This window comes from Camelus dromedarius, chromosome 17 (genome assembly GCF_036321535.1).
Source record: "Camelus dromedarius isolate mCamDro1 chromosome 17, mCamDro1.pat, whole genome shotgun sequence".
Lineage (NCBI taxonomy): Eukaryota > Metazoa > Chordata > Mammalia > Artiodactyla > Camelidae > Camelus > Camelus dromedarius.
Window position 1 is genome coordinate 45,152,923 of NC_087452.1, and position 12,585 is coordinate 45,165,507.

At 50.5% G+C, this 12,585-nt stretch overlaps 1 protein-coding gene across 4 annotated transcripts in view; it reads right to left on the minus strand.

Moving 5' to 3' along the window:
- Positions 1–11,768, minus strand: part of CMTM7 (CKLF like MARVEL transmembrane domain containing 7) — a 44,706-nt gene extending 32,938 nt beyond the window's left edge. Inside the window, exon 1 of one of the 4 annotated variants that reach the window (XR_010384962.1) lies at positions 11,542–11,759. Coding sequence is in view for 2 of the 4 variants with exons in the window: in XM_031469824.2 (XP_031325684.2) it covers positions 11,542–11,700 (159 nt within the window). In the remaining 2 variants the exon portion in view is untranslated. Of the gene's footprint in view, positions 1–11,541 lie in introns of all 4 variants that reach the window. The other 3 variants (XM_031469824.2, XM_064496807.1, XM_064496806.1) reach the window with 3 other exon arrangements.
- Between the last annotated feature and the right edge of the window lie 817 nt (positions 11,769–12,585).

The window sequence follows — 12,585 nt, forward strand, 5'->3', positions numbered from 1 at the left end:
TTTTTTGAGATGGAGGTAAAGATGCTGTGAAGTTTGTTGAAATGACAACAGAGGATTTAAAGTATTACGTGAACTTAATTGATAAAGCAGCGGCAGGGTCTGAGAGGACTGACTCCAGTTTTCAAAGAACTTCTGTGGGTCAAATGCTGTCAAACAGCACAGCATGCTTCAGAGTAATTTGTGAAAGGAAGAGTCAACTGAGGGGGGAGGTATAGCTCAGTGGTAGAGCGCATGCTTAGCAGGCACAAGGTCCTGGGTTCAATTCCCAGTGCCTCCACTAAAAAAACCCCAAAAAACCCTGATTACCTCTCCCCCACTAAATAAATAAATTAACAAAAAATAGTAAATTAAAAAGTCAACTGATGTGACAAAGTTCACTGCTGTGTTTTAAGAAACTGCCACAGCCACCCCAGCCCCGAGCCACCACCACCCTGATCTGTCAGCAGCCATCAACTTTGAGGGAAGACCCTCCACCAGCAAAGATTATGCCTTGCTGAAGGATGATTAGCATTTTTTAGCAATAAAGTATTTTTTAAGTAAGGTATGTACTTTTTTTAGACCTAATGCTATCGCACACTTAATAGATTACAGTGTAGTGTAAACATGACTTTTATATGCCCTGGGAAACCGAAAAATCTGTCTCACTTTACTGTGAAACCGACTTTGTTGAGGTGGTCTGGAACTGAACCCACAATCTCTCCGAGTTCCACCTGTACAGGACTGATGTCACCATGAACTGTGACAGCAGACTTACTGTCAGCGACAGACACCCTCTGGGTTCAGGGGATGCGTGTTACTCTGCAGTTTCTCCTCTGCCCAAAGCAGCAGCCAGTACACAGGACACAGGCTCTAGAGCAGTGACACTTGGGGACCCTTGTAAAGCCAAGTCACATTATCAATACAAGGGTCAGTGGTGCCTCTTTTACCTTTTCCAAGTGAAACTCACAACAGTACGTGTCGATAAGGCCCCCATCTCTGAATTCATTAGGTCCTTCCAAGGAGTGAAAAAAAGAAACGTCAAATTGTTTATACCACCATGACACTGCTTGTAATTCTTCCCTAAAAGGTTACAGGAATAATTTTGCTCCGTATTGACTTTATTTTTCATTCAGTAAACACTGATTTGTTTTCCTCTCCCCTTGTTTCAAATAGGAGTTGAAAAAAATAACAAAACTGTTAAGTGGACACCAAAAAGTAACATCAGAAGTCCTGTGCGATCTGTCAGGCCACTGCCTGGCATCGCAGATCCAGGGGGCGCCCAGGTAAGAACACTGATGCACCAGCTTTGCAGGTGGAAGGAGGCTGCCGTCAGGATTGCATGTCCCCAGAGTGCACCAGCTCAGAGCCTCGGCAGTGATCAGGCAGATGAGAAGCAATTCCAAAGGCTCCTGAGAGACACAAGCAGGCATTCCACTGGTGCCCTGCCCCATGGGGCTCCCTTTAACCGGGTCGGTGTATCCGTATCCCAGCTCCCCAGCTACCTGCAACCTTCTGCTAATGACCTCCCTCGGTGTGCTGGAGCCGTCTGGCTCAGAGGTCCCCAGGGGTTGATCTACTCTCCTCTCCGGTCTGGAGCCAATGAACGCCGGTATAAAAGCCCAGGTTCACTGCCTCAAAACAGGAGCATCTCTGCGATGCACCTCACTTTTCCGAGCTCCCTGCGAGGTCAGGCGGAGGCTAAACTTCTGAAACCCAACTGTCCAGTCCTTCTGCCCTTGACTGCTGCCCTCACTCAAGAAACCAGCTGCACAAGAACTGCCATGTCCAGCTCTGCTTTTAGGGAAGCTGACTTCAGCATAACATGGGATGGATGTTGGGAGATTCTAAGAAAAACACTGGTCACCCAGGTCTTCTCATTCCCTAGACTTTTCTGGTTCTTAACATCTTAAAGTTAAGTGGGAGACTAGAGCAGTGGAACCCTGAACACTCAACACTAAGAACAGTCTCTCAGTGACAATGGATGTGGAAGATTCCTGAAACCCTCTGGGAGAAGATCACAAGGTGATGTTTGAGAATTTGAAGTTACAGAACAGAAATAAAAAATCTCCAAGAGCAGGCAACATTTGGCCCAGGAATTCTACTTTTAGGAAATCCTCCTTCTTGTGCACACACAGAACTAGGTACAAGGGTATCCACTATGCCACTACGAGGTAACAAAAGATGGAAACAACCTGTCGACAGGGGACTGGTTAAGTGAATAACGTAAATCCATCCTCTGGGACATGACGCAGCTGTTAGAGAGAATGAGAACACTCTGAATGGATGTGGAATTATTTCCAAGATGGAAATAAACTCCCCATGCAGTTTCCTCATCTGTAAGATGGGAAATGGGACACCTCTTAGGGATGTTGTCATGATGAGTGAGGTCTTGCATATAAAGCATTCAGCACCATGTTCAGAGCAAGAACCCAACAGATTTACCCCACAGGAATTCAGTGACATGTGACAGTAGCTCAGATAAAAACTGTGTTAACTGTTATTATAAAAATGGCCACCGTAACTCCTGCACTTCTGTGACCCCGCCTTTTCTTGCTGAACAGGAGCATGAGCACCAGACCTGATGCAGGAGGCACAGGCTTCTGCGAGTGTATGAGATGTCTACAGCTGCACGACAGATCACCACAAAGAAAGGGGCTTAGCACAACACTCATTCACCATCTCACAGTTCCCGCTGGTCAGGGTCTCACAAGGCTGCAGCCGAGATGTTGGCCAGTCTGGGGTTTTATCTGAGGCTTGGGGGTCCTCATCCAAGCTTATGTGTCATTGCAGCTGTAGGACTGAGGTCCCTATTTTCTGACTGGCTGTCAGCTGAGGGCTGATTTCTAGACATAGATGCTTACCATGTGGCCCTCTGCCAGGCTCTCTCCCAGCAAGGCAGTTTGCTTCTCCAGGGCCAGCAGGAGACTCTTTCCCTTTGGGAAGAACCCAGGACCCCTTTTAAGGACCATCGCCTGATTAGGTCAGGCCCACCTGGGCATAACATCCTCTTAACTCAGAATCGACAGATCTGGAACATTAATTACATGTGCAGCATCCTTTCACTGTGACATAGATCACAGCCATGGGAATGACACCCCATCACCTTTGCTATATTCTGTTGGTTAGAACCAGTCAGAGATCCCACCCACACTCATGAGGCTGGAGTTATATAAGGTTGTGACTCATTAGGGGTCGCCCAAGAATGTGTCTGCCATAGTGGGCTGGCCTGGGAGCCTGTCTGCCACACAGTACCCCCTTGTGGCAAGGGGTTAGGTCTTGGCCACACCTAAGTTCAAATGCTGGCTCTAGAATTTAATGGAATTTCTGGACCTTGGGCAAGTTACAAATCCTCCTGGCCTTCATTCAACCAAAAGGAGGAGAAAAGAAATAACTAATAGAGCCACGAATGGTTAAACACAGGGAAACTGCATGTAAAATTGCCTGACATAATACAGTGAACAACCAAACCTCAGTTCTCCTCTCTGGAGGAACTTAGGACTTAAGCACAAGGATAAGACTAATAGTTTACCCTCAAGGCTTCCAGCCGCCCAGTGAGTAACACAGGAAATCCTCTCTGAACTACCACACACGCTGTCTGGTCTATACCCCAGGGAGGGGTTTTCCCCACTCCAGCTGATTTCATCTCTGGCAGAGGGTGAAAATGTCTTTACCATCTGCTGCCACACATCTCACAGCACCTCCTTTCGGATCTGCTACCCGCCTGCCCACCAATGAGCAGCCAAATGGATAAATTACGGTACAACTAAGTAATGGACTCGGATGTCCTTATCACAGCATCAATTTCAAATTTAACAGCATGGAAAAATACCCATGGCATACTGATAATGAAAAATAATGACCTCAAATAGTCCTTTTATGAGCTCAAGACCTGGACTCAAAACCCAGCCCCAAACTCACTCTTCATGGCTTTGTGCCTTTGGTTCCCTTATCTGTAAAATGCAGATAAGGGCGGAACCTACCTATCAGGACTGAACGAGGCAGAGGATGTCACCTAACAGGAACTCAATGCTATTATAAATTAAGTACCACTTTTATCATTTGAGAGAAAAAACTTCAAAAAAAAAAAACTTCTTTATAAACAGCATTAGCATGGCTGCTACCTCCTTAGGGGAACAAAGAAAATCTAAGAGGTGGAAGTGGGTAAAAAGCTATGTAGGCCATGCTGTATTTAGTAACTCTCTCTGCTTCCCAGAAGGTCCAGTTTACTCTGTACCTGAAGGCATTTAATTTCTCCTCCTCCCCGCCCCTCCCTTCCCACTCCCTTCTGAAGGGACCGGCCTTGCTCCATCTCTAAAAATGAGGATGGTACTGCTCTTCTTTTTAGTTTCATTGCAATCCTTTCTGTGGGTAATGTGTAAACCATCTTACAGATAATTTCTCTCTTTATCAATCGATCTATCCTATCTAAAATAAAAAAAAGAAAAGAAAAAAGTGTGACTGCCCCAGGCAAAGGAAGAGCCTTGTCACTGCCACTGCTGATGACAGCACAAACCAGGTGAAAGGCTGTCTCTGCAGGAGGCTGGGAAGTCTGGGTGGGGAGGGGGCGGGATGGGGCTGAGCTGGGGGAGAGCGAGTGCTCCTCCCTCGGGAAGACCCGGGGCTGGAGGACCAGTAGCCGGTGCCAGGCCCTGAGCCAGGCTGCTGATGCCAGGAGTTGCTAAGGACCCCAGAGAGGAATGCCCGGGAGTGAGCAGCGGGCTAGGGAACCCTGAGCCAAACTGGAGACAAAGGAGGAGAGCGTGTGGCAGGCGGCAGGTCAGAGGGAGGATCCCGGCAGCACGCCAGGGGCCAGCAGGGCGGGCAGATGGCAGCGGAGGAAACAGATGGACGCCAGCAGCCGAGCAGGAAGCGCCAGCGCTGGGTGGGTGGACAGGGACTGGGAGGAAGGGAGCAGAGAGGAGGCCTTGCCTGACAGAACTGAAATCAATGCCCACACAGGGAGGCCTAGGAGTGCCCTGGAGGGTCTCTGGGACCCGCTGTGGTTTCTGTCCAGACTCACACGGGACACTGCCCATCAGTACCATCTCCTCTGGCCAGGGGTTCCCAGTCTGGGGACAGGTGGTTATTTGGGGGCCCTAGAGGGGAATTCTTGCAGGAACCCACCTGCTCTGCAGCCTGAATGAAGAAGGCCTCACACCCGTGTGGTACCGTCACCCTTCAAGTATACCAGAGCACGTAAAAGCATCACAAAATTGTCTAGCCCATCGAGCCACCATTCCTTTTCCTAAATACTACTGTGACTTAAATTATTACGATCACATCTGACTCCCTGAAATTTCTGGATAACAGGACACCTATTAATTTCTAGATGTTAACAAGTCTGGACAGCTGTTTAATGCCACCACACTCAGATGGGTGAGAAGCACTCCACTCCTCCGTGAAAGGTTGCGGCCGTTGGTGCTGAGGATGTATCTCCGCCTTTGTACCCCAGGACTTCACCACAAGGGAGTTCATCACAGCCTTGTTTGCGAGAAGGCAGGCCTGGGAGTCCCCTGAGCCACTAAAAGGGGGAGGGGGGCAGGTTACATGGACTACGGTACATTGGGACCAAGGTACATTCACGACTGGGTACAAACACCCTATAAAAACCAAACTGCAGGGGAGGGTGTAGCTCAGTGGTAGAGTGAATGCCTAGCATGTGCAAGGTCCTGGGTTCAATCCCCAGTACCTCCATTAAAAAAAATTAATAAATCTAATTGCAATCCTCCCCCAAAAAACAAGCTGCAGATGAACATTAAATGACATTCATTCATCACATATTAAGCAAAAACAAACAAAAATCTTACAAACTGTATAGTACCATCCTACTTTTGTAAAAACAAAATCAAACCAACACCAGCAAGTTATATACATCTACTATGAAATAGCATAAAACTTTACTTTCAATATTAATCTCAGGGGAGAGGGAGATTGTTTTCTTCTTCCTCTTTCCCAAAGTTTCTACAATGAACAAGTATTACTTCCGTTATTGAGAACAAAGCCCATAACTTATGTCTTCTTGTTTGTATTTGTTTGACCACTGAGGGACAGCAGTTTCTTGTCCTTGCATCAGGACTGCGTTGGGGTCACAACACAGAGTACTAACCACTATACCATCACGGCCTGGGTTGGGGTCAAAGAATCTTGACAGGGAGGTTCTTGGCTGCCCTTAACTCTCAGCTGCCAGGAAACAGGACATGGGCGTGCAGGTTGCACTTGGGAACCAAACCGGTGCTCCCCTCTCCAGAGAGATCTAAAACAGAACACGGAGGGGTGGGCCATTCTGGACGATGCTGGCTCGTTCTCCACTCAGAGGTCTGCTCACAGTTCCATCAGAAGCTGCCATCCCCCACAGCCTAGTTCCATTAGGGGTCTGGGCTGTGAACACCCACATGAAGTCCATACTTGCCCCAGCTTCCTAGAACGTCTTTAGGGTGCTCTCTCCTGCCAGAAAACTCAGGCACTGCCCCAGACTCGCACACCCACTCAGGTTCCACTCAGCCTGGACAGGCTCCTTCTGCCGTTATTTCAGACAACACATCTCTTTATGATAATAAGTATTTGCAATGCCCTGTTAACTATATTGAAATGTGTAACATGTTTAGCAAACATGATCCTAATCTTTGTGACAACCAAAAAAAGTTTCCACAAAGTTCTAAGATGCTCCCTAGGGAGCTGTACAGCCCCGGGGTGAGAACCACCACTTCAATGGTGGGCTCATACTGACATGATGCTTCCATGATAATCTCAGGATAAGGACCATATCCTCAAGACCATCTGGCAGATCTTGGAGGGGAGGTCTAATCTTTGCCTGTTTCCCCAGACTCATCCACACCTCTTCCAGCCTTGTTCCCTCCCCTCCAACCACTGTCAATACTCCTTCCTCTGGTCTCAGAGCCACTGTCTGTGCTCTTCCTTCTGGTAACACTGTTCCCTCATCCTTCACATATCCCTTTCTCACCTCCCAGACAGGGCAGACCCCCTAGCTACTTCTCTATGGTACTGTGGCCCTCTCTTTCCCAGGTTTTGTCCCAGTTTATAATTTTATATGTATAGTCATTTGACTAACGTTTACTTTCCCCATTAGAGCATAACAGGGGCTGAACCATCTAGTTTATCCTTCTTTCCACACTGCGTTGCATAAAATAGGTGCTCCATATTTACTCAGTAAATAAAGGAACCTTCTGGAACACACTTAGACTTCCATCTTTACTGCTTATGACACTACATGCTGATTCCCCTTCGATGTGATGCTTCTGCAGAAGTCACAGCCTCTGCCGAAAGGATCTGTCTTGTTAACGGCTGTGTTGTGCTCCCCACGGCCCGCTGGGACAGCGCTAGGAACAGAGCGGACGCTAGGTGAGCCTACCTTGGCTGAGTGGAACCCGAGGGGGCGCGTGAGTCTGGGGGCAGTGCTTGAGTTTTCTGGCAGGAGAGCGCATCCCAAAGACCCTTCTAACTGTCGGGATGGGAAGGTTAAGGACTGCTCACAATTAGTTCCCGTCTTGCTCCCTCTCCTTCCTTCCACCACCCCTAGCACATCCCTCACCTCCAACTTAACATGCATACTGAGTGAAGGCCCCTTAAAGGGCACCCCCAACCCAACACACCCCACCCATCTCTCCAGAGTCAACTCAGATGTCACCTTCCTCTTCCCTCCATCCTTCCTGCCTTATGTGGGCAACCACAGAGCTTTCATCTCCCCGACCAGGCAGCCGGGGGACTTGTCTGTGTCCACAGTAGAACCACAGACTTCTAGAGGGCAAGGGCTTTGTCACAGCCAACTGTTTCTGCAGAAACAGAGGGGAACATGGCACTCCTAAACATCTGCCGAACAAGCAAACTGATGAGGTGGGGTGGTGGAGCCTGGGCAAGGGCCTCTGGAGCCCTGTAGAGCCCAGGGCAGCATCTCCTACTCAGGCACCTTGGGTGATGCCCAGAGACCCGGCTCTTCAGCTCAGACTCTGTGAGCTTCCAGAAGGACACTCCTTCCTCGAGCAGTGGACTTGGGGGGACCCCAGGGGCAATTCTGGAAGTGGAGCTTCGGCCCTCCCACACCCAGCTGCTTCATGCAGAGTATTTCCCCCCTCTCGCCCCGCCCTCAACTCTTCCTCTATTTCTTAACAGCTTTACTGAGATACAAATCACACATCTGAAGCGTACAATCTAACAGTTTTTAGTACATTCCAAGTTGTGCAACCATCACCACAATCAATTTCAGGACATTTCTATTACCCCAAAAGAGACCCCTTTTCCCCAACCCCCCAGCCCTAAGCAACCACTAATCCACTTTCTGTTGCTGTAAATTTGCCTATTCTGGATTTTTCACACGAGTGCAATCACACACTGTGTGGTCCTTTGTGTCTGGCTGCTTTCACCAAGCATCACGTTTTCAGGGTTCATCCCCGTGGTAGCCTGTGTCAGTCCTTCATTCCTTTCTCTGCTGAATAACATCCCACTCTATGGATGGACAACATTTTACTTATCTATCCTCAGCTGACGGACATTTGGTTGACTTCCACTTTGTGACTATTATGCACAACACTGCTATGAGCCCTCACGTCTAAGTTTTTGCGTGGACATGTTTTCGTCTCTCTGGGGTATATAACTAGGGGTGGAACTGGCCTATCACACGTCAACTTTACGTGTAACAGTTTGAGGAACTGCCAGACTGTATGCCGAGGTGCACACCCTTTCACACCCCCACGGCCAGTGTATGAGGGTCCTGATTGCACCACACCCTCCACATCCCTGCTGCTTGTTATTACGTCTTTCTCACTGGCACCATCCTAGTGGGTGTGAAGTGGTCTATCGCGATGGCTTTGATTTCCCCAGATCTATTAACAAGCAGCAGCTCTGGGGTCCTTTGGGGATATGAGGCCAGTCAGGCCTGGGATGGCCCCACTGCTGCCGACACTGTGTGACATTAGTAGCTCAAACTTGCAGCCAGCTTCCTCATTTGTCAAACATGTTAGTTCACTGGATTCTTAAAAACATTTGTTGACACAATACAGTGAGTACTGCATTAAAGCAAGACACAATTTTTTTGGTTTCCCAGTGCATATAAGTTATGTTTACACTGTACTATTAAATGTGCAATAGCATTGTCTAAAAAAACAAAATACACACCTTAATTTAAAAATACTTTATTGCTAAAAAATGGTAACCATCATCCGAGCCTCCAGCAAGTCACAGTAGCAGTAACGTCAAAAACCACTGGTCACAGACCACCATAACAAACATAATAGTGAGAAAGTTTTAAATATTGCCAAACTTGTCAAAATGTGACAGAGACACCAAGAGAGCAGATCCTGTTGGGAAAAAACGGCGCCAATCAACTTGCTCAATGCAGGGTTGCCACAAACCTTCAATTTGTAAAAAACGTGGTACCTCGAAGTACAATAAAGTGAAGCACAAAAATTCCTAGCACGTTAAGAACAAGAGGAGGGCTCAAACAACGTAGCTATTAACAACGATGAAAAAAAAACCCAGTGCCTTAGGACCTACACTGTGACTGTGTCTCTTACAGAGAAAGGCCAAAGAAACTAAACCATAGGGGCCACACGATTTTAAGGATTCATTAAAATTACACATCAAGTACCAACATTCTCTTAGAAACTCACTTTCTTCACATTTTCTCACTTTCTCATTTTCTGGTAGTGGGGGACCCAGGCGAGACCCAAAGAAAGGAAACTTCTCCAAAGGAACAGCCTTTTCAATGACTCGAGGTAGTGTGTAACAGGTCCGCTGGTCAGACATTGAGGATGCTTTATGGGACATTTAGGACAAAAAGGGCAGCCTGTTTAGGATGCAAATGAAACATCAGTGGTCAAAATCAGAGACTCATGAATAGAATGCCCAGAGGGCAACACTATTTTAGCTGCTTCTGCCCTTCCCAATGTTAAAACTTGGCTAGGCCAGTATTTTCCAGCAAAGAGGCCAAGAGTACATCAAATGCCCAAGCAGATGCCCCAGAAAAGAGGAGGAGGAGAATGGGGAGGAGTTGGACAAGGGGCCCAAGCAGACTGAACAGTCACTCTGTTGTAATATAACCATTCTGCCATGGCAACTTCACTCCCAGGGATCTGCTCAAGCCAGCCTGCAGCCGCAGGGGGGTACCCAGGGAGGAAGAAGGTGTAAGAATCCTCTGGGCATAGGGAGAAGCAATTCTCCAAGTCTTTGCAACAACAAGTCCATCACTGACACCTGCAACTTGGCACAAGGGCCACAGGTAAGAGGCTAGTTTAGGAGGCTGAAATGGAGACTTCTCCATGACCTTTGTCCAACAAATTTATTCAGCTCCTGATATGTCTTCCAATGCTCAGGTAGGGCCTGCCCCCACCTGCACCCACATTTTTTTAAGGATAGGGATATAGGCTGGTCCCTTTGTAGCCTGTACCAAACAAAACAAAACAAAACACAGCCTTGGTCAAAACCAACACTGTTCAGCATGATTCTTTTCTGTTGTTAGTAGCTATAACGCCTCTACTTCCTAATTTTTGGTCCATCTACACGCTCTTCTTGGAGGAAAGGGAACTCAGCCCCCTGCCCGCCAAGGTCTGACTCAAGCAGAAAACCAGAGCCTCCTCTACACACACTCAGCATCAATCCTTGTCCAGCCCGGGCCGGCTTGCATTTGTAGTCGGTTCCGGACCCACATCCATTCCCCTACACCTCCTTTCAAATCTACCACTTCCCCCCTCTACCATTCTGGCTGCAAACATTACAATAAGTGGAGTCACAGACAGCCCAGACCAGTTTCAAAACATATCAAACAAATGGGAAAGGTGTTGAACATTTAACAATTGTAAGGAATTAAAAAATGGGAAGGGAGAAGAGAGTGAGGAACAGGAAGCAGGCCCCAGCAGCGCGGGTCGCGCTCAGCGCCCAGGCCTTCGTCCTGCCCGGCTCCACAGTGACCCCCGTTCCCGAGACTCCGGCTCCCCCCAGCCGGCCTTCCTCAGTGACCCCCGCCGTCCCGCGGCCCCGAGACCCCGCCCTCCCTCGGAACTTGAGGGGCAGGGCCCGGGACGGCTGCCTCAAGGGTCCTAGCGCTTTCTCCCACCGTGAACGCCGGGCCTTAGACCCCGCGCTCGGGCGCAGCTGCGCCGGGAGCAGGAAGCCCTGCGGCGCGGGGCTCGGGGGAAGAGGCGGCGGCGGCGGCGGCGGCGGGGGGAGGTGGGGTTCGGCTGCCTGAGGGCCGCCGCCCGGGCGCTCTTCACCCGCTGCTGGGGTCCGGGGCGGCGCGGCCGGAGAGGAGGAAGGAAGACGCCAAGGAACTTTGGCGGTGGTTTCGGTCACAGGCGGGCGGGGCCCGCCGAGCGGCTGGAAAAACTTGGGACCCCGGCGCGCGCCCGCGGGAGGAGGCCAGGTGCGGCTGAGTTCCAGCGCGGGGGCTGCCCGCACGCGCAGCTCGCCCGAGGAAGCCCCCTCCAACTTGACCCGGGCGGCGCGGTCCCCGCCCGGGGTGCGACGCTCCGGCCGCGGGCGCGTCCCCCCACCCCGACCCTGCCCTCGGGGGCCACCCCGTGCGACCCCGGCCCGCGCCCGGGCCTCTCTTACCATCTGCGCCACTTTCAGCATTGCCCCCTGGGTGCGGGGGTAGAAGGGGTCCAGCAGCCCCTCGGAGGAGCTCCCGCCCGGCGGCCCAGCGCCGGCTCCGGGTCCGGGGGCGCTGCCGCTGCTGCACGTGGTGCGGACGAGCCCGGCTCCGTGCGACATCGCGCGGCCCCTACCCCCGGGCCGCCTCCTCCGGCGGAGGCCGAAGGCCAAATGCCGAGGGGCGGGGTGGGGCCGCGGGGGGCGGGTTCCGGGGCGGGGCGCACGCGCCCCGGGGCTGCGCAGGTGACGCCCACCCGGCCTCGGCGGGACCCGGCTGGGGAGGGACGGCCCTCGCGCTCCGGAAAGGGACGGCAACCCACGCCCTCGGGCAGGCGCGGAAGTTGGGCTGGAGGGAGGAGGGAAACCGACGCCCTGGACCGTGGCCTTTCCGAGGTGGGCAAGGCCGGGGCACAGCTGGGTCCGAGCCTCCTGGGATTTGGTGTGGGTGCAGCTGCGGATGTGTGCTAAGGGAACTTGAGTGAAGATAACTCACATACACCGAAATGCCCAAACCTTCCGTGTTCAGCTCCATTAACTGTTCTGTGTGTGAATGTACACCTGTGTGCCCACCACCTACAGCAACAGAACGTGCCGATACCCCCAAAGTTCCCTCGGGCTCCTTTCCCACTTTCTGTCACTATGGATTCGTGTTCCCTGTTCTTGGGCTTGACATACTTGAAATAACACGGACTATCTCATTTGTGTCTGCCTTCTTTCACTCAACACATGGAGATTAATCCTGTTATACCCAATAAAGCTGCGGTGAACATTCTGGTGAGATGGGGGGGGCATAAGCTCTCATTTCTCTGGGGTAAATACATACGAGTGACTTTACTGAGTCACAAAGTAGGCATAGACTTAACCTCTACTAAGCTGTCAAACTGTTATCCCAGTAACATACTGTTGCAAGCCTTCTAAGTCACTTTTTAAATGAAGATAGGTGCCAGCAGGACTGGAAATGAGGTGCTGTCAGTGTTCTTTGACTAGAGTTTAGGTGGCCAAACT